The 22,014-nt window shown below is 46.4% G+C and overlaps 1 protein-coding gene across 2 annotated transcripts in view; it reads right to left on the bottom strand.

Moving 5' to 3' along the window:
* LARP4B (La ribonucleoprotein 4B) overlaps positions 1 to 22,014 on the bottom strand; it is a 111,948-nt gene that overhangs the window by 5,719 nt on the left and 84,215 nt on the right. For both annotated transcript variants that reach the window (XM_048837660.2, XM_048837661.2), the window contains exons 13-16: positions 21,525 to 21,570; positions 18,497 to 18,661; positions 11,548 to 11,672; positions 4,765 to 4,873 (exon numbers count right to left, since the gene is read on the bottom strand). In XM_048837660.2, the coding sequence (XP_048693617.1) occupies positions 4,765 to 4,873; positions 11,548 to 11,672; positions 18,497 to 18,661; positions 21,525 to 21,570 (445 nt within the window). The remainder of the gene's footprint in view (positions 1 to 4,764; positions 4,874 to 11,547; positions 11,673 to 18,496; positions 18,662 to 21,524; positions 21,571 to 22,014) is intronic.

Raw genomic sequence — 22,014 nt, 5'->3', positions numbered from 1 at the left:
ACAACAGGTAAAGCATTTCCACTTGGCCAGGTAGATCGTCCTGGTGGAGGGCTTCCTGCTACCCAGCAGGATGTTCTGCACTTGAACTGAGCAGGCCCATTCCTCAGCATACAGCCAGGCAGAAGCCACATTGTCAGACAAAGGGAGACTAGGTTTGGGAGGTGCAGATGGTCCTGGTTCCGCGAGAGTAGATCCGTTCGGAGCGGGAGTTCAAGCAGGGTTGCTAATGAGAGATCCACACGCACGTCGAACCAATGCTGTTGAGGCCAGGGTGGAGACATCATGATTTTTGTCTCTCGATCTTCAAGAGGACCTTGTACAGCAGGGGTATTGACAGGAAAGTGTATAGAAGTGTCTGTCTATGGGAGCAGAAAGGTGTCTGACAGGGAGTCTCTGTCGAGCCTGTCAATTTAACAAAACTGCTGACATTTCCTGTTCAGTCTGGATGCAAACAGATCCACCTGGGGAGTCCCCAAACTCTGGAAGATCGCACTGACCGCCTGTGGGTAGAGTGACCACGTGAGGCAAGACAAGAAGAAACTGCTGAGGAGATCTGCCAGCGAATTCCTGGTCCCCGGGAAGTACAAAGCCACAAGATGAATGGCGTGCTGCACAAAAGTCCTATAACTGGAGAGCCTCTTTGCACAGGACTGATGAGCGAGCTCTACCTTGTTTGTTGATGTAGAACATTGCGGCAGTATTGTCTGTCAGGATTTGAACAACTCTGCCCATCAGGTAGGGAAAAAATGCCTGGCAGGCCAAGCGTATCACCCTGAGTTCCCTGACATTTATATAGAGGTAACAATACTCCTATGACCAGAGACCTTGTGCATGGAGACCATCGTGGTGGGCTCCCCACCCCAGATCTGACGCGTAAGAGACCAACATCACTGATAGAGATGGGGCTGTGAAGGGAATCCTTTCCAACACAAATCAAGGGTCTGTCCATCAAGCCAGGGATGACAGGATGTGCGATGGAACTGTGACCAGTAGGTCCAAATCATGTTTGCTGGGAGCTTAGACTGATGCCAGCCACATCTGCAGGGGTCTAAGGTGTAGACGCGCATGTCGGACCAAGTAAGTACATGCTGCCATGTGGCCCAGCAGCTTGAGGCATACCCGGGCGCTTGTGAATGGGTGGGGCTCTTAAACATGTGATGAAGTCCAACATGGCTCAGAACTGGGACTCCAGCAGAAAGGCCCTGGCCTGGGTAGAATCAAGTACTGGCTCCTATGAATTCTGTTCACTGAACCGGGGCCAGGACTGATTACTGCTCATTCATAAGTAGACCTAGCTCCTGACAGGTGGCCCACACCAGATTAAGGCGGTGCTAAACCTGGGCTCATGACCTGCCTCTGACAAGTCAGTCGTCAAAGTACTGGTAGATCTGCACTCCTCAATGCCCCAGGTAAGCGGCCACTACTGCCATACACTTTGTGAAGGCCCTCAGAGCAGACGAAAGGCCGAAGGGCAGTGCTGTGAACTGGTAATGGCACTGGCCCACTACGAATCGGAGGAATCTCATGTGACCATGGAAAGCAAAAATATGGAAATAGGCGTCCTTTAAGTTTAGGGATACCAGTATCCTGGATCCAGAGAGGGGATGATGGAGGTCAGGTAGACCATGCGGAACTTCAACTTCTTGAGGTATTTGTTGAGGCGACACAGGTCTAGGATGGGTCTGAGGCCCCGCTTGGCCTTTGGGATTAGAAAATAGTGGGAATAAAACCCCTTTCCCCTCATATCTTGAGGAATTTCCTCTACAGCCCCTACCCATAGGAGGGTTTTCACCTCCTGGATGAGAAGTCTTTTGTGAGAAGGGTCCCTGAAGAAGGGGATGGAGGGAGAGGTGGAGGAGAACTGCAGGGTGTAATCAGATGCTATGGTGTTGAGCACCCAATGGTCTGAGATAATTTGGGACCATGCAAAAAGGAACAGGGACAACCACTGCAAAAATAAAAGGGGGACTGGATCGGGGTTAGTCTGGTGTGTTGCCCTGGGGCACACCCTCAAAATGTTTGCCATGGGCCACCTGATTGGCGGGCAGAGTCCAACTGCGGGGTCAAGGAGAATGGGGAAAATAGGCGGCATTAAAAGTCTCGGTCTTTCCTTCTATAGGACCTTTGTCGAGGTGGACTTGAGTATCTGGGTGGCAGCCGGAAGTGCCTCCCTGATATCGGAATTTCTTAGAGCCCAAAGGAGCGCAGGGTGGCCCTCGAGTCCTTCAGCCCATCCAGCCTGGTGTCCGTCTGCTGTGAAAACAGGGCATTGCTCCTCAATGGGAGGTCCTGGATGGACAGTTGAACCTTGTTCAGGAGCCCTGAGGACTGCAGCCATGAACTGTGTCACATGGAGACAGCAGATCCATCAATGGCGCTGCCAGATCGGCTGCATCTAACGCTGCTTGAAGAGGCGCCTTGGTCACTGCCTTGCCCTTCCAAGATGGCCAAGAACTCTTGTCTTGACACCTGGGCAGAGTCCCTTAACTTGGCCATTGAATGCCAAGTGTTCTAATTGTATCACCCCAGCAATGCTTGCTGATTGGTGATACGTAGCTGCAGACTTGCAGTAGAACACACTTTTCTACCAAAAAAGTCAAGTTTCTTAGGGTCTTTGTTTTTAGGGGTTGCACTAGATTGCCCATCTGTCCTGTTTGTTCGCAGATGAGACCACCAGGGACCATGGGGGTGTGTGGGTGGGAGTACATGTATTCAAAGCCTTGGGCAGGGACATTTTTTTTCCCCTCTGCCCTTTTAAATGTTGGGGGCAAAGTGGCTGGCATTTGCCACAGTGCTTTGACAAGTTTTAAACTACATACAAGGAAAAAACTTGAAGAATCCAAGAACAAATATCACTAGGGAACTTGCAAGAGCAAGGAGCATTCCAACAACTGTCATAGGCAGTAAGAATGAACTAAGAGGGTGTGGGGCTGGCAGCGTCCAATATACTGGTGCAGGAGCATGAGACTCCAGGAGGCGCCAAAACTGTTCCTCTGGATACCGCTAATGGAAAAATTTCCAACCACCACGCATGTGCATGCACCTAACATGGAACTGACACGGGCAAGCCCTCTAAGAACTTTCCACTTAACCGGTTCTCTCCCCTCTTCTCAGATTATGATGGAAAAGGGCAGCAGAACCAAGAAAGAAGGGAGTTTGGAAAAATGTTATTCATTAAAAGACAAAAAAAATTGCCAAATCAGATATCTAAATATGGAGGAGGAGAAGGTCACAACAGTGAGGTCAACTTAGCATATTGCCCAAAGCAGAAAGGACAATCGATGAATCAAAAGAAAACATGGATACTTGCATACAGCACCACAGACATAGCAAAAAAGCAGTTAAATATTTGAAGCTAACCATACTGTTTGAGTCATTGACATGCCATCCAATTGTTGACAAGGCTCAAAAGTCATCAGATGATGGTTGGGAGTTCTGGATAAAAAGTAAGTAAGTTTGGGACTGGAACAGTGCCCCACACAATGTTGCCTCTAAGGGTATGTCTACACTGCAGTGTAAGCCCAGGGTTTAAACTCAGGCTCAAACTTAACCCCCTACTTCCATCTACACATAAATCCTGCTGATCCAGTGCTTAGATCCAGGTTCCCAGGACGCCCTGGGAATAGAGGGTTCAAGCCTGAGTCAAGCCAGGACCCAGGGTTCAAGCCCTAATGCTTTGCAATGCAGTTGCAGCCCCACCAGCTTTATGCTCTGGGAGACATAAAAGTATCCCACGGGCTGACTTTTTGTCCTCTGGACCGTCAAGTTCGGTGGACGGTCAAGTTTACACACACTGCAACCCGAACAAAGGACCAGAGCGGGCACCTTTTGGGAGGGTGCTAGGAAGTCAGATATGGGTGGTTGGACTCAGGCCTGCATAATGCAATGTAGATGCTAGAGCCTCAGATTGGGGTCCAGGTTTCAATAATTAGTAACCGGAGGTTACAAATGAGTGGAGATGCTCTAGCCCTAGGTTAACAAACCCAGGGTCTGCTAACTTGAGTTCTACGAACCCTGGGCTTTCATTGCAATGTAGACATTATTTACACATGTGCTTAAGGGTTTTAGTACACAGACTCTGCCAACACAGACAAGTGTCCCCTTTTGTGATCAATAAAGTTCACCATTACACACCTTGCTGTGCCTGGAGTACATAGGCAGTGCAGTGCAGGTTTCAGTCTCCCTGATAAACATATTAAGGTCTGAGCGACCTCCAAAAACTCCACAAAGGTTTGGTGGGATAACGAATAGAGGTAATGTTGGGAGATCTGGGGAAGTAACAGAGAGGAAGGAGAGGCAGGAGGGAGGGGATGGAGTGAAACCAAACTATGGGGAAGTGGGTTAGCAAATCACGAGAAGAGGAAATGTGTTAGTTAAATGGTGCTCCCAGATCAAAACTCTCCACTATGAACATAAACTGATGATGATTGCATAAACCAATGTTTTCCCTCCTTCCCAACTCCAAAATTGCACTTACTGGTGCTCAGGGAAAAAAAAAAAGTCACTCCACCTATGACTAACTGTTCCTGCTAATTCTTCAGTGAGCTGAATTTTAATCATGGGAATGCAAAAATACTCTTGCCATTTTTTCTGCAAGATGTTATACAGCTATATTATTGCAAGTAATCAGAAGAGACTTGAGGCAAGGGTAAAGATGCTGGGCTCACAGCTGTAAGTACCAATGGACAAACAATGGAAACGCTGTACTGTTAATACATCATCAAGTGATAACACTTACAAAAGACAGCTAATATGATCACTTACTATGGCAGCCCCATTGACTTGTACTGATTTACATGCAGTACTGAGCGTGGAAGAAAGTCTTTCCATACTTTGTGTCTCTCTCTGCTGCTTATCGACAACCTTGGAGTCACTGCAAGCACATATCAGAAAGTGAATCTCAAAAAGCTATCTTCACGTTTGGAACTTGAAAAGTCAACATGTGAGCAGATTACGCATCTAAGAGTATTTTTAAATCAGACTGATTTAGACGGCAAGAAAGTTATAGCTATATGTGAACTGACATCTATAACAACCTTTTAAACATTAATTCGCGATATATTTTAAACCTACCTTTTTAAAAAGTATATTACCCTTTAATACATGACTTAAAATAAGGAACATGTTACAAATTCTAATTAAGTTAATATTTGTTTGAAACTAGAGATGGACCAGGACATCAAAGCTCACATTTTATCTTGCCACAATCTTATTTTCTGATTCTGAAGTCTCAAGTAAAACAGGTTGTGGCATACAGTACTTGGAAACAATTCTATTATTGTATGCACAAAGTGATATTAAATATTGCTGTGGGAGTTAGTCTATGAACTCCTTTGTTCTGTAAGTGGGGGTGTCTACAATGTAATGTGAGCCCAGAGTCTGAACTCAGACTCAAGCTTAATCCCCTTCGGTCTACACACAAATTACACTAACGTAGGGCTCAGACCCAGGGTCTCAAGACCCCATGGGAGTGCAAGGTTCAAGCCTGAGTCAAGCCAGGACTCACGGTTCAAACCCTATTGCTTTGCAATGTAGACACAGCCCCACTGGACTCCTGGCTCTGGGAGTCTGCCAAAAGCAGCCTACAATCCCATGGGCTGACTTTCTTTGTCCTCTGTATAGTCAAGCTTGATGAAAAACGGTTACCTACCTTCCATAACTTGTTCTTCGAGATGTGTTGCTCATGTCCATTCCATTTTAGGCGTGCGTGCACCCATGTGCACAGTTGTCTGAGATTTCTGCCTTAGCGGTATCCATAGGGCTGGCTGTGGCACCCCCTGATGTGGCGCTCCCATGCGGAGGTATATCAGGTGCCGCCGACTTGCACCCTCTCAGTTCCTTCTTGCTGGCAACTCTGACAGAAGGGTAGGAGAGCAAGTAATGGAATGAACACAAGCAACACATCTCGAAGAACAGTTACGAAAGGCAGGTAACCATTTTTTCTTCAAGTGCTTGGCTCATGTCAATTCCATGTTAGGTGACTCACAAGCAGTACCCACGGAGGTGGGCTTGGAGTTCACAGCTTAGTGGCTTGCAGTACTTCCCTACTGAAGCCAGCATCGTCCCAGGCCTGCTGGGAAAGAGCACAGTGGGACGTAAAAGTGTGGATGGATGACCAGGTGGCTGCCCTACAGATGCCCTGGATAGGCAGCCAAGGAGGCCTGCGCCCTGGTAGAGTTGGTGGTGACAATCACCGGGTGCGGCACCTTTGTTTGGTTGTAGCAGAAGCAAATGCAGGCAGTGATCCAAGAAGAAATTCTTTGAGTGGATATTGGGTAACATTTCATCCTATCTGCCACAGCGATGAACAACGGTGTCGACTTAAAGAATGACTTGGTCCTATCCACATAAAAGGCCAGAGCCTTCCTAACATCCAGGGTGTGTAGTCTGTGCTCCTCTTCTGACTTACGCGGCTTGGAAATAAGACCAGTAAGTAAATGTCCTGGCTCGAAACGAAACAGACTACTTTAGGAAGAAAAGCCAGGTGCGGCCTTAGCTGGACCCTGTCCTTTTAGAAGGTCATGTATGGTGGCTCCGAGGTGAGCACCTGAACCTCAGATACCGGGAGGGCTGACGTCACCGCAACCAGGAATGAGACCTTTCAGGAGAAAACAGGAAGCCAGGGGCTCAAAGGGAGGATCTGTGAGCTGAGACAGCACCAGATATAAGTCCCACTGAGGGACGGGATCTCTGACTTGCGGGTAGAGGCCACTCCAGGCCCTTAAGGAATCTGGCCATGATATCCTAAGCAAAAACAGACTTACCCTGCAACGGCAGGTGAAAGGCTGAGACAGCTGCTAGATGGACCTTGATCGTTGAGAGGGACAAGCCCTGGAGCTTGAGACGCAGGAGGTAGTCTAGAATAAGCTGCAGCAAAGCCCACTCAGGATGAACATCTTTATCCACAATTCAACAGGTGAAGTCTCTCTATTTGGCCATGTAGGTTGTGCTGGTGGAGGACTTCCTGCTTCCCAAACAGAACGCACTGAATCTCTGCCAAGCACTGCTGCTCCTGTGTGTTTAACAAAGCAGTCGCCAAGCCATCAAATATAGTGTCGTCAGGTTGGGGTGCAGAAGACTGCCATGGTTCTGGGACAACAGGTCAAACCTGAATGGTAGCTGGAACGGGGTTGCTACCAAGAGGCCCAGCAGGATGCGGAACCAGTGTTGGTATGGCCACGCTGATGCTATGAGGATGATCCTCTCCCTGTCCTGTTTGATCTACATGAGGACCCTGGGCAGCAACAGTACAGGAGGGAAGGCATACATCAAATCCCCCAACCATGGGAGCAGAAAGGCATAAGACAGGGCTCCTCCTCCAATCGAGCTGAAGACGGGGCACTTCCTGTTCTGCCTGGACACGAACAAGTCCACCTGGGGAGATCCCCACCTGCGGAAGATGGAGCTGACCACCTCTGGATGAAGGGACTACTTGTGGAGAGATGAGAACGTCCTGCTGAGGCGATCTGCCAACGTGTTCTTGGACCCTGAAAGGTGACCAGTTGCGAGATGGATATTGTACTGCAGACAGAAGTCCCAGAGGCAGATGGCTTTCTGGCAAAGGGCCGATGACCTGGCTCTGCCCTGCCTGTTGATACAGAAAACCGTAGCCGTGTTGTCTGTCAGGACCTGGACCACCCTGTCTTGTATACAAAGGTAGAAAGACCCTGAGTTTCCTGACATTGATATGAAGGGAACGACTGAGACTGGACCAATGGCCTTGAATGTTGAGAGCGCCCAGGTGGGTTCCCCAGCCCAGGTCTGAGGTATCGGAGACAAGGGTCACCAACAAGGATGGGGCCGTGAAGGGAACACTTTCCAACACCGATGAGGGACGCTAGTACACTGTCTGGAATCCTGACCACCTGGTCCCTGCTGTGCCGGTTGGGGACACAGACTGACGCCAGCCACACCTGGAGAGGTCTGAGGGGGAGTCGTGCATGCTAGACCATGTAAGTACACGCTGCAACGTGGCCCAGCAACCTCAGGCACTGGTGGGTGGTGGTGAGCAGGTGGGCTCACAGGCCCGTAATGCGGTCTGCCATGGCCTGGAATCGAGACTTGGGGAGGAAGGCCCTGGCCCAAGTGGAGTTGAGGACGGCTCCGATGAACTCCATGCATTGTACCAGGGTTAAGGTTGATTTTTTCCTCAAACCCAGGTCTCGACAGGTGGAACAGACCAGGTTGAGATGCCTCCGCACCTGATCTGCGGACCAATCCTTCATCAACCAGTCGTCAAGGTACAGGTATATTTGGACTCCCCGACGTCTCAGGTAAGTAGCCACTGGAGCTATACATTTTGTGCATACCCTCTGAGCCGACGAAAGACCAAAGGGCACCGCCGTAAACGGAAATGGTGCTGTCCCAACATGAAGCAGAGGAAGCGCCGGTGCCCTGGAAAGATGGAAGCATGTGTCCTTTAAATGGAGGGTGGTGAACCAGTCTCCCAGATCCAGGAAGGGGATTAAGGAGGGCAGGGAGACCATGCGAAACTTCAGCTTCTGGAGTTATGTGTTGAAGCAACACAGGTCTAGGCTGGGTCTGAGGCCCCCTTTGGAATCAGGAAGTAGCGGGAATAGAATCCTCTGCTTTCCAGGTTCTAAGGAATCTTTTCCATTGCCCCCAGGCACAGGAGGTTTTCGACCTCCTGAACGAGGAGTTGCTCATGAGAAGGGTCCCCAAAGAGGGACGGGGAAGGGCGTGGTCGGCTGTAAACTTCAGGGTGTAGCCCGAAGAAACCGTATCTAGCACCCAGCAGTCCGAGGTGACACGGGGCGAGGCTGACCAGAAAGTGCGGAGGCAGTTGAGGAAAGGGAGGGTTGGATCCAGTACACTGGCTGGGGCGCTGTCCTCAAGCACACCCTCAAAGTGACTGCTGGCCTCCCTGACTTCTGAGAGGGTCAGGTTGAGCAGCCGGGTGAGAAGAGAACAGGTAACGTCTCTTAAGCCCTTTGTCCTTGCCCTTGCTCCTGTAGGAGCCAGACTTGGGAGCCCTCCAGGGCCTAGATTGCGTTGGAGGAGGAAGTGGCGGAAGGTGGAATGGCTTCGTGGACTGCTGAGGGGTGTGCAAACCCAGGGAATGGAGAGTGGCTCAGGAGTCCTTGAGCCCATGGAGCCTAGAGTCAGTTAGCTCAGAAAAGAGCCCTGAACTGCCAAATGGGATCCTGTATCATGGTAGGCATCTCCTGGGACAGCCCAGAAGCCTGCAAACAGGAGCTACGTCACAACCACCAAGGCAGCCGAGCCCATCACATTCCAGGCCATCTGGAGGAATCCCTGGGCCATGCTTTTGCTCACCAATTCAGTGAACTCTTGGGCATGATCCTGTGGGAGGGCCTCTGTGAACTTACTGAACGCCTGCAGCTCTCAGTGGCCACGGTTTGCCTGGGGACAGTCAATGTCAACAAACGGTCTCATGGCCTGCCAGCTGATTACCCTGATGGGCCGTGTGCAACCCACGGGTTGCCCACCACTGCCCTAAACTGTAAGCTGGTTGTCTAATAAATTTCTCTCCCGAAAAAGTCGAATCTTTTGGCCTCCTTAGTTTTGGGCCTTCCGCTGGGGTGGCCAAGTCTGTCCCTTTCATTCACCACAGGGGGATGAATATACAGATACTCAAAGCTCTTTGCAGGGACATAGGGCATGGCTACACTTGCAGATGTAGAGTGCCAGGAGTTAAACCAGCCCTTGGAGACCACAGCAGGGAAAGCACTGCTGTGTGTTCACACGGTCAGCTGCCAGTGCAGTGGCGTGGCCACATTAGCAGCTCTTGCAACGCCACAGAGAGCAGTGCATTGTGGGAGCTAACCCAGTGTGCAAGTGGCTGCAGCATGCTTTTCAAATCAGGGAAGGGGGGTGGTGGAGTGTGACAGGGAGTGTGTTGTGTGTATGTTGGGGAAGAGACTGTTTTGGGGGGCAGAGTGTGTCAGCATGCTATCTTGTAAGTTCAGACAGCAGCAGAAGGAAAGGGAAAACCCCAACATCAGCCCCCACACCTCTTTCACACACACTCGCCTGCCTCTGCAGCAGGGGCATTCCACAGTAATGGTTTGCTTTGTCCTGGAGCAGATAAGCATGCCGGCTGTCAGAAACGAAGCTTTGAAAGGGGAGACGCATGCCTGCAGCAGAGTTCAAAACAATGAGAAGAGTGGCCACTTGACTTCAAGGGATTATAGGACGTTTACGGAGACCAATCACAGTGCCATAATACAATATGTTGTCCATACCGGCACCCGGGCGTTTCAGCCAGGGCGCAGCAAGCTCTATGCTTCTTGTGGAGGTAGATTACTAGGAGCGCTCCAGCTGCAGAGTCCAGGAGCGATACGTGCCTTGCCAGTGTGGACACCTCAGGAGTTATGGCGCCCAGGGCTGATTTAATGCGCTCTAACTTGCAAGTGTAGCCAAGGCCATAGTATTTCGTTTCTGCTTCCTTGGATGTTGGCGGAATAGATGAGGATGTTTGCCACACCAACCTGGCTATTTTGATCACTCCTGGGTGGACAGGCAATGCCATTTTTGCCAGTGTGGTGGCAGAGATGACATTGAAGAGGTCTTCTGCCTCTTAAACTCTCTCTTTGATTTGAAAGCCCAGATTCTCTGCTACCCATTTAAGAAGGGCCTGGTGCTCCTTAAAATTGTCTGGGGGGGACTGCTGTTGTGGGAGGGTCCGGCCACCACCTACTCTGGGGACGATGATGACAACTGAGTGGCCTGAGGGATGGTGTCACCCCCTTCTTTGTCAGGGGAGGGTTCTCTTGGCACCAGAGTACGGGGCGTGGGTTCCGCCTCAATGCCATGCTCCAATTGTGGCACAGGTGGCACCTCAGCTGGCTTGTCCCATGTGGCCAGGGAGGGCTGGGAGCACTGGACCAGCATCACCAGCATCCCTTATGGATTCCAGTACTGCCCCTGGCTCTGCACAGTGCCGTCCCCACAGCTCCCATTGGCTGCGATTCCTGGCCAATGGGAGCTGCAGAGCTGGCGCTAAGGGTGGGGGCAGTGTGAGGCATTTCCTTGATCGCCCCACGCCTACGGGCCAGTCGCTTCTGGGAGCTGACTGTACTTTTAACAACCTGGCAACCCTAGCTTACCCCCGCAGTAGGGCGAGCTAGAGTTCGCGGCTCCAGCCCCACAGGGTGGGAGGGGGACAAGGGAGGAGAAGGGCGCCAAGGCTCAGGGCTTCTGGCCCATGGTGTGGAAACTTGCTGCAGGTCAGATGAAATGAAGCAGCAGGCAGGATTCGACTCACAGGCTGTAGGTTCCCCACCCCTAGCTTAAAGTATTTTTTGCCATTTTATTAAACATTTACAGATATTAAGAATCAAGACTATGCAATTTGTTAGCAACTATAAAGTGTGCACATTTATTACACAATAAACAACAAGCTAATGCCTTCTGCTTTATGTATAGTTCACAACAGGAAATATTGTTACTCCATTCCTTGATTAAGGATTCAATAGCTAGTTACACACAGTGTACCTAACCTTTTGAAAATGCAAACTCTTGATTCAGAAAAGAATAATTATAGGCATGTAATTAAATCCTTACTCAGGAGACTGGGATGGGGAAGGAGACCTTTCAAATGTCCCAGACAGAGCAGGAGATGCTGGCAACAATGGCTCTCGAGGAATTCCTGAAGGAATAGTGTTTGTACTTGCATCCACATTTAGGTTCTAAAAAAACAAAACCGTATGTTTAAGCAGAGGTGTTAGGACTGCCCTTGTTCTTGCAAAGGAATAAGAAAACTACATGATTTACATATTAATTTATAGTGAACAGCCACAGATCAACAGGCTAATGCTGAAAATAAAGGAAGCTAAGTTCCCGGGCGGGGGAGGGAGAAAAGAGCAGCCACGGTTTGACAACGAAGACGGTTCAGAGAGTCTCCCAACAGCCTTTTCACCTTCAAAAACGTGTTTACTCCTGGGGCTTTGGTCAGACTGATCCAATGGGCACATCAATACTTGGGATCCAACAGTAGGATCCTTACTGAAGTACCTTCTTGTGTAGCCATTTGGAACCAATGACACCGTGAAAAGGTGCTGTTCTTGGGCTCTGTCCCAAAAGCCTAATTTTTTAGCTGGTGAAGCTTGTTGTCTTTTAACAGGGCACCTTGACAACAGGATCACTTCTTTCAACTTGGTATTTTGCAAAGGCAAGTTCTCTTGAAGTGTCTCATGGGCTTCAGTACCTTTTTGAGAAGAGCGTGTTGGCATCACAGCCTTTAGAGGAGTGCTCTTACCCAAGACCTAAAGGGCCCTTTTCACACCCATCTGAAGTGGGACTGACCACTGAATACGAAAAACACCTTAAAATTTTCCACTGCCCGAAAGACTGATCCTTCCTCCTGGTCAAGGCCTAAGAGGATCTAGACATACTAAAATCCAAATAGTTGCAAAATTAAAAGAGAAACTTTACCCATGCTAAAACCAGCTCTAACAACAAAACCAATTAAAAGTATTGGATTTGTCCATCAAGTAAGACAGAAGGGAGAGGTTGGCTCTGTGACCATTTTTGCAAGCAGAGAAGTGAAGCAAGGGGAGCAGTGTGTGAGTGTGAACAGGGGAATTATTTTGTCCTCCAACTACCACTCAAAATTGGTTCCATGTTGATGTGGCTAGGCATGAGATCCCTACAGTGGGGTCTGTGGATAGGCAATTCCATGAAGGTGAACAGTAATCCATGAGGCAATTATGATTCAGACCACATACTAACTATGTTCAGTTTCTCCTAACAAAATCAGAGACTTACACTTTGGTGAAAACGAAATCATGAGCAGCTGCATGCAGCACGTACGTAGTTGGTGTTTAGAAATTAATTAGAAGAGAGTACCACTCTGCACCCACAGTTAAGTGTGTAAAGGCTTGATCCTGCAAGGTACTGAACATCCTGGCCCAAATCCAGCACACCACTTATGCACATACTTAACTATAATTATAGGAGTAGTCTCGATAGAAGCATATGATGGATTTGGGCCTGAGTGCTCAACTCCTTGCATGACTGAGCCCTAAAATTTCATGTTTATAGATCAGAGAGAGAATGCGGATGACGTAATATCTTTTATTGGACCAACTTCTGGTGGTGCAAGAGACAAGCTTACGCAGAGCTCTTCTGAGACAGTTTCCCAAACTATATTTAGAGGGGGAGTATGGTACATGATCAGCGAAGGACCGAATATCTAGGTTCCGTTCCTGTCTTTTACATAAGAACATAAGAGCGGCCATACTGGGTCAGACCAAAGGTCCATCTAGCCCAGTATCCTGCCTTCCGACAGTGGCCAATGCCAGGTGCCCCAGAGGGAATGAACAGAACAGGTAATCATCAAGTGATGCATCCTCTCTTGCCCATTCCCAGCTTCTGGCAAACAGAGGCTAGGGACACCATCCCTGTCCATCCTAGCTAACAGCCATTGATGGACCTATCCTCCACGAACTTACCTAGTTCTTTTGTGAACCCTGTTATAGTCTTGGCCTTCACAACATCCTCTGGCAAAGAGTTTCAAAGACAGACTGCGTCGTGTGAAAAAATACTTCCTTTTGTTTTAAATTTGCTGCCTATTAATTTCATTTGGTGACTCTTAGTTCTTGTGTTTTGAGAAGGAGTAAACAACACTTCCTTATTTACTTTCTCCACACCAGTCATGATTTTAGACCTCTATCATATCCCCCTTTGTCATCTTTTTTCCAAGCTGAAAAGTTCCACTCTTATTAATCTCTCCTCATATGGAAGCCATTCTCTACCTCTAATAATTTTTATTGCCCTTTTCTGAACCTTTTCCAATTCCAATATATCTTTTTTGAGATGGGGCAACCACTTCTGCATGTAGTATTCAAGATATGGGCATACCATGAATTTATAGAGGCAATATGATATTTTTGGTCTTATTATCTATCCCTTTCTTAATGATTCCCAATATTCTGTTCACTTTGGCACACTGAGTGGATGTTTTCAGAGAATGATCCACAATGACTCCAAGATCTCTTTCTTGAGTGGTAACAGCTAATTTAGTCCAACATTTTATACGTATAGTTGGGATTATGTTTTCCAATGTGCATTACTTTGCATTTATCAACATTAAATTGATAAATTTTGTTGCCAAGTCACCCAGTTTTGAGAGATCCTCTGGTAGCTCTTCGCAGTCTGCCTAGGACTTAACTATCTTGAGCAATTTTGCATCATCTGCAAATTTCACCACCTCCCTGTTCACCCCTTTTTTCAGATCACTTATCAGTATGAGTACTTGTGGCACCTTAGAGACTACCCAATTTATTTGAGCATAAGCTTTCATGAGCTACAGCTCACTTCATCGGATGCTTATGCTCAAACAAATTGGTTAGTCTCTAAGGTGCCACAAGTACTTCTGTTCTTTTTGCGAATACAGACTAACATTGCTGTTACTCTGAAACTTATCAATATGTTGAATAGGACCAGTCCTAGTACAGATCTCTGGGGGACACCACTATTTACCTCTCTTCAACTGATTTGTGTAACCTGGTTTGAATAAACCTCTGCATATGGTCGCCCATCTGTAAAATAAGGATAAGGATAATACTTGCCTACTTCAGAGGGCTATTGTGAAGCTTGGAGGAAAAAATGCTATGAAATCCTGAGATGAAAAGCAGAAAGTATCATCTAGGAATCCCCACTTTAAACTCTGTTGAGGACGCCCACAATACCCTACAGGGTGGAATCAAACTCCCTTGGAAGCCAAATCAATGAGACCCCATTCATTCTCAAGTGGCAATGCTCAGGGTCAAACCCTCTTTTCCAAATATGAGCACATGCACAATGCAGCAGAAACCAGAAACAGGAGTTCAGAGTCCAAGGCAAACTCCTCACCCAATGTAGCAATAGACTGTGCTGTCACGAGATCACCCTGGCCTAACCAAATTAGAGCTGCCCTTGTAGAAGGGTGGAGACTTGTTATATTTGAGTAAAGAAGATATGCATCTTTAAGAGTTAAAACAGGTAAAATTTCCAAGAGACTGTGGGCCAGATCCTTAAATATGGCCAAAATGCAGAGACTACAAATTGGTGGAAAAGTGTGTGTGTGTGGCGGTGGGGAGGGGGAGAAGGATAAGGAAAATGGGTGAAGGTGGCTTAGAAATCACTTTTGCACTGCCCTGTCACTGTTCTGTAAACGGCTATGCCCCTTGTTAGAACCTTAGGGCTTTCTTTAACTGAGACCATTACCAGCATCAGTGGGCAGAAAAATGTAACCAGGGATTGCTATGACATAGGACACTTCCACGATATCGTCTTTACTACCACCATATCAGGGTGGGTGGGAAAGAGGTTGGGGTTGGGGAAGAGAGGGAATGTTGTGTAAGCCCCTTTATGATGTGACTCTTTACCACTAGTGGGTCATCCTTACACCCCGAGCCAGTTAAACCAGTTTTGTAAATAGTCCACAGCAACCCTTCTGCACCAGAGGATCTGGTTATTTTATAACTGAGAATCAACATACACAATATCGATAAAATTGCAACTAAACTAAAACTAAAGCAACCAAAATTAAACTGAAGGGATGGTGGAACAGACTTCAACAAACCAGACTGTTTGATAGTCACTATGGAATTAAATCTGTCTTGGAGAGCACCCTGGGCCCACAGACTGCATTCTTTAGGACTCTGTCCTCTGCACCATATATGAGCAGCTAGAGAGCGCATCAACTCTGAATTACATCTCTAGCTGCATCCTAAAGCAGAGTCTGCCAGGTCATTTTGGTGTATTTTTACATTCTCCAACTGATATCACACATCCACTCTTGGATTCAATTGGTTTAGCAATACTTATTATTTCAACTGACAAGCCCAGTGTTTAGAGAGAGAGTTTCCAGGCTCTTTCCTTTTATTTCAGAGGTTGAAAATGTGTTTTCCCCACCTGCAACAGTTCTCTAAGTGTTTAAGGGGAGGAAAGAAAAAAAAAATCAACAACAAATCAAACTCTGAGCAAGTTGCAGTGTAAGGGTACGTCTACACTACGAAATAAGGTTGATTTTATAGAAGTCGATTTTTAGAATTTGATTTTATACAGTCAATTGCGTATGTCCACACTAAGTGCATTAAGTCAGCAGACTTCGTCCTCACTACCGTGGCTAGCATTGACTTACAGAGCAATGCACTGTGAGCAGCTATCCCACAGTTCCTGCAGTCTCCACTGCCCATTGGAATTCTGGGTTAAGATCCCAATGCCTGATGGGGCAAAAACTTTGTCACAGGTGGTTTTGGGTACATGTCGTCGGGCCCCCCTCCCTCCCTCTGTGAAAGCAAGAGCAGACAATCGTTTCACACCTTCTTTCCAGGGTCCCGGCCGCCGACCCTGCTCAGCCCGCTGCCTGCCTGGATGATCGAAACCCCAGGCAGGCAGTGGGCTGAGCAGGGCCGGCGGACAGAGCCCCAGACCGGCAGCTGGCTGGGGCTCCGTCCGCTGGTTCCTGCCAGCCAGGGTCCTGGCCGCTGGCTCCTCTCAGCCTGCTGCTATGCTTGCCATACCACAGCAAGCATGGAGCCCGCTCAGCTCACGTACGTCTCCTGGGTGCTGCTGGCAGATACAGTACTGCATTGCTACACAGCAGCAGCTCCTTGCCTTCACAGCAGACGATGCAATAGGACTGATAGCCGTCGTACGTCTCCTGGGTGCTCCTGGCAGACCTCAGTGAGGTCAATCAGGTGTGCCTGGACAGACATGGCTATCCTCCTCTTAGAGCACTGAATGGGAGTGACTCCAGATCATTCTCTTCTTTAAGTTTCGTCTCATGGAGATTCAGTTCTGCATGGAATATCATGCGAGCTGGAGGCTTCTGCCTCAGGCTGCTCTCCCAGCTGGCAGCACTGCACGGTCGCACCTACCCCAGCCTACCCCTTGCTCCCATGGCTCATGAAGCCCGGAGAGTAGTAAGGACCACTTCAACTTGTGAAATGACAAATCCAGAACGAAGGATTGCACTCTATAGGCCACATTAAGATTATTTCAGAGTCCTAGATAGCATTTAGTCCCTATAAAAGGCTTCATAAAAATTTTCCCCCGCCCCTAACAAAAATGTTAATTTATCAGAGCAGCTGAAAGGGTAAGGAACCTGGGACTATAACTTAGAGAAAGCTTCCATATTATTTAACTCAGAACTGATATAATTCAAAGTAAAATTTCACAGCGCGGTCTGTTCTAAGACTAAAAACGTAGGAGGCGAGTCAGAAAAAGGAACAGGAACCTGTTTCCGCCCAGTTTCAAACCAGCAACCTTTCACGTGTTAGGTGAATGGGATAACCACTAAACTAGGGAAACCCAATTTGAGTGTATCCCTCGCATGGTCCCTATTATACTTTGTGTAACGTGGGGTTGTATATTAATAGTTTGTGTCAAGGGGCTTCTCTTTTTTTGCCACAGACTTTGCCGAATGCACCAGAATGTTTTCTCTAGCTACAGAAGCTACCTAATGCAATGTCTATATCTATGGCCTTCCTGCTTACAAAGCGGTCATGCCCCTGCCCAAGGCTGACACAACACGGAGTGCATGTGACATAGTGACCTGGCTCGGGCAGGATCACTAGTGAGGCATGATACTTTTGCTGTTAAGCAAACACAGCAATTCTTTCCTGGCCTCAACCACTGAATGCCTCCATGCATTAAGCTGTGTCCTATCAGTGCAGGAGGACTGCATGAGCTCAGAAAACATGTCATCGTGAGTGTGTTTTTTCCATCTTCTAATGTGCGATAACCTCAGGGACGAAGATGATAGGGGGAGCGTAGAAACATTCTGGGGGGACTGCATGGTCACCTGTGCTGCTGAGTTCGCCACTCTGGCCAAATCAGGAAATGAAATTCAAAAGTTCTTGGGGCTTTTCCTGTATACCTGGCTAGTGCATCCGAGTTCAAAGTGCTGTCCAGAGCAGTCACAATGGAGCACTCTGGGATAGCTCCCGGAGGCCAACGCTGTCAAATTGCGTCCACACTACCCCAAATTCGACCCGGCGATGTCGATTTCAGCACTAATCCCCTTGTTGGGGAGGAGTACAGAAATCAATTTTAAGAGCCCTTTAAGTCGACAAAAATGGCTTCGTCATGTGGACGGGTGCAGGATTAAATCGATATAATGCTGCTAAATTTGACTTAAAACTTGTAGTGTAGACCAGGGCTAAGATTATTTTTCACTTAATGCTATCAAAAACGTAACAAGTAGTAACCCGACACAGCTGGGAACATGGAAAAAAGTGCTCTCTGTTTTCGTCACTAGCAATTAATTAGAAATAGTTACTCTGGGGCACCATACGCCACACCACCTCAGTTATCCTTCAGCACGGAGGGTGCACTCTTGCCAACCAACTGCTCGGATGAGAATAGAGATGACAGCAAAGGAGTTAGACACAGAACAACAACTACAGTTTTCCGTGACCTAGATAAAAGCATGGTTAAATTCTACTTGAATTATGTTTTTACTGCATAAACCACTGAATTCGAAACAAGGAGGTATGTAAAGCAATAAACTCAAACTACTCACTCTTTCCTTTGATGTTCCCATTATGACACTGGACAGTCTGTTTTCAAACAAGTCTTCAGTCTTCAAATTGCCTGCAGCCCCAGGTAATGGAGGGAAGCTGGACAATCCCAATTCAAAGCTAGGAGATGGAGGCTTTGGAGGTGGTGGAGACTGCGTTTGACCTCTCTGTAACAACAGAAGTGTGACATGTTATTAAATCAGACTACAGTTAAGGAAGATTATGGGACTCTGATACAAAACAATTAAGCACCAAAAATAGGAAAGACCAGGGCCTCAATGTTACTCACCATCGGATCCCTGACAAAATTTAATTCTGACTAAAATGTACAATGGGAAGTGAGGAACATAAGCCCTATTTACACACACAAGTTGTACTGCTTTAACTATACTTGAATAGTTAATGAGTTACGAGTGTGGATATAGTTATTCCAGTAAAACTTATGCCTGTAGAGGAAGGGAAATAAGCTGTATCAGTATAGACTACCTTTATACAGAGAACTGTCTACACTAGCAGTTATATTGGTGCAACTATTTTGATAAATAAAAATCACATCCCTATCCAAAATAGTGGTACAAAGTCTACTGGTAGACCAGGCCGTTTGCTGAACGATATTTGGTAGCTTACTTACGCATGGTCTGTCACAATGCACTGTAGAAACAGCAGCTTATTTCTCCCCACTGAGTCACCATTTTAGTAATTATAGGACTTAATACAAAAAGTAGTAAAAGTTACATAGCAGAACTCTTCACTATTTGTCCAGGTGGTTTCAGTAAAGAACAGAACAAAACAAAAAAAAAAAAAAGAGAGGCTCTCTCTCTTCAATGACGTTTTTAGAGCTGAAACACATTACAATCAGAGTTCTGACTCATTTTAATAGGGGTTCCCCTTATACCATTGATACTGCATCTGTCCTTGAAATAGATTGCCTGCTATACTTAACGGATGAAGGAAGCCTAAGGTTTTCCAGGACCTTCAGCAGCAGACACTCCGGACTAAAGCACTGGCAATGCAGCACCCAAGAGTCCAGTCCAGTCAGAATCAAGACTTTTGATGCCAAAGCAGTGGGGTCTGAAGAGCAGATGCCAACTTTTTTTTTTTAAATATATATTTAATTTGCTTTCTTCTAGAAGCTTGCAGGATTGTCAGCGTGCGGCTGACTGCATATAAACAGGACAAACGTACAGCTACAATGATCGGAAGTGTTGCTGCTTTGTTTCCGAGACAGGCCATGGTCTTGGTAAACTAGATGCCTCCAAGCAATAATGGTCTTGGACTGTTTCAAAGTCACAGCACCAGCACATTATTAGAAATCAGACATTTTCAGAGCCATTACATGGTGCAGGACTGAATGAGACTTAATAGGTACAAGATCACCTCAAATCTGGGCCTAGAAACAGCTTACAAGGTTTCAGTGGTATCATCCAGACATCAGGGAACTCAGCTGAACAGTTTCCGAGCAGAAGGTGGCCCAGGTCCTATTGGTGTCACAAACGCCAGATTAGCTAGTAAAGCTGATGCTGGACATCTGACAGCAGAATTGGTCAACTGGGCCTGAAGTCACTGCCATGAGCAGGGGTGAATGAGGTGGCTCTCCTGCTCCTGAGGTCGTCCAGACAGTACCTGTGCCTATGTGTACCATTTCTTTGTTCTTCTAACTAAACAAATCTGTACCAACCTGTCAATCTAAAATGTAAGTAAAAACTGAAAGGACAGAAGAAAAAGAAAGGGAAGCACCAAGGATACCATCTGCAATCCAAGACCGTTGCACATTTGACTGCTAAAAACCAACTGAAGGGCAGCTGGGCCCATTCTCCCTTTTATACCATCTGAATCTCTAGAAGGGGCTCTAACAGAAAGAGACCCTGCTGTCTAGAAGATTCCACAGCTCAATGCCATGAGGCACCAATCCCACAAGTGGGACTATGCAGAGGCCACCTCCTTCAGTGAAGATCTGCAGTAATAATGTAATGAAGGAAAAAATGATTTCATGAAGTTTCACCATCATTTACCAAGAAACTGTTGCAACAGTGGTCAAATGGGCTACGACAATGAAGTTTTAAACAAGTGAATTGAGTGAAAGGCTGTGGGTATAAAGTTAAATCAAATCTCAGGTCCCACAACAGAGCTACAGATACTGACTAAAGTTTTTTTTTTGGTGTAAGCCCAAGCTTTTCAAATTTCAAGTCTGATGTTTTATTTATGCCTAAAATTTAAGTTGTATTAAGTTACAGATTAACAGCATTTTTTGGTAACTTGCAATACTGTTAGTGCACACTACATTCAAGATCTATTTCTTGAGTTTTATGTAGATGGCAACTGTGCTCATACACCACCCATCATAAAATGAACTCACTTTATTTCTGAAATCAGGTGTTGTGCGGTGTTCCCTCTGAAATCCATCTCATTTCACCCCTTGTTAACTTTAGAAGCACCTTAGTGGCTTCTTCTCTATAAAGATGTTTTTAGAGCTGAAACATCATACTACAATCAGCATTCTGCCTCATTTTAATAGGTGTTCCAGTTATATCATTGATACTGCAAATGAATTAATCACTGTAAGATATCTAATTCTTTAACTCTTAATTCTACAATGGTGCATTAGTGATTTTCAAGTTCCAAACGAGGCATGTCTGAACCTCGAGGAATCCTTGTACTTACACCTTGTCCACTCTCACTGGAAGTTTAAATAAATACACAGGCATTCAGCTGAAGTATCACAAGTAGTAAGAATGGGGGTAACGTATCATTAAAAAAAACTAGCATTTCAAATTTTCTCTCCAACCTTCTGCATTAATAATCAGACCCCCCCCCCCCCCGATATTTAGTGTTCATTATGTGGTGTATTCTAACGTAGATTTAGATCTATTTTCCTTAACAAAACAGTCAGTTATCTTTAGTTTACTATTAGAAAGCACGTTTTCTTGTGTAACATCTTATTTAAGCCTGGTCAGTTACTCTTCATGGTAATCAAGTTCTTGTTTGTTATCCATATTTCACTTATAGATTAAATTATGATCCAACACTCACTGTAAACTTGTCCTCCCTTTTCTTTCGATAGCCATATGAATTTTTCCTAGAAGACAGAACATACAATTAACATCAGAACTTTGTCTAGATGGGATATAAAAATAATCTATTTCTGAGTTACCTTATTACAGTCACCCTCATCCTAGAGGCTTATTATACAAGTCATTATTTTAGAGACCGTGACTAGTAAGGATTAAGGAGGAAATATGATTGAAGAAAAGCTCATACAAGAAAAAAGCCACGAAGTTTACACAAGGCAAAACTACTCTTTTTTAAAATGAAAATCCCCCTGTTCAAAATATCTAACTATCTAAAATTATCAGGAAGCCTCAGGGACACCCAAAACCATTAAATAAACAAGGGCTGAATAATTTTTACCCTATATTTAGGAAGTGATTTAGTACTGGCTGAAACTTGAAAACATAGCTTATTTGCAGAAAAAAACCCAGTTACCTGCCTTTCGTAACTGTTGTTCTTCAAGAGGTGTTGC

This window comes from Caretta caretta, chromosome 2 (genome assembly GCF_965140235.1).
Source record: "Caretta caretta isolate rCarCar2 chromosome 2, rCarCar1.hap1, whole genome shotgun sequence".
Lineage (NCBI taxonomy): Eukaryota > Metazoa > Chordata > Testudines > Cheloniidae > Caretta > Caretta caretta.
This window is presented reverse-complemented; position numbering and strand designations above follow the sequence as displayed.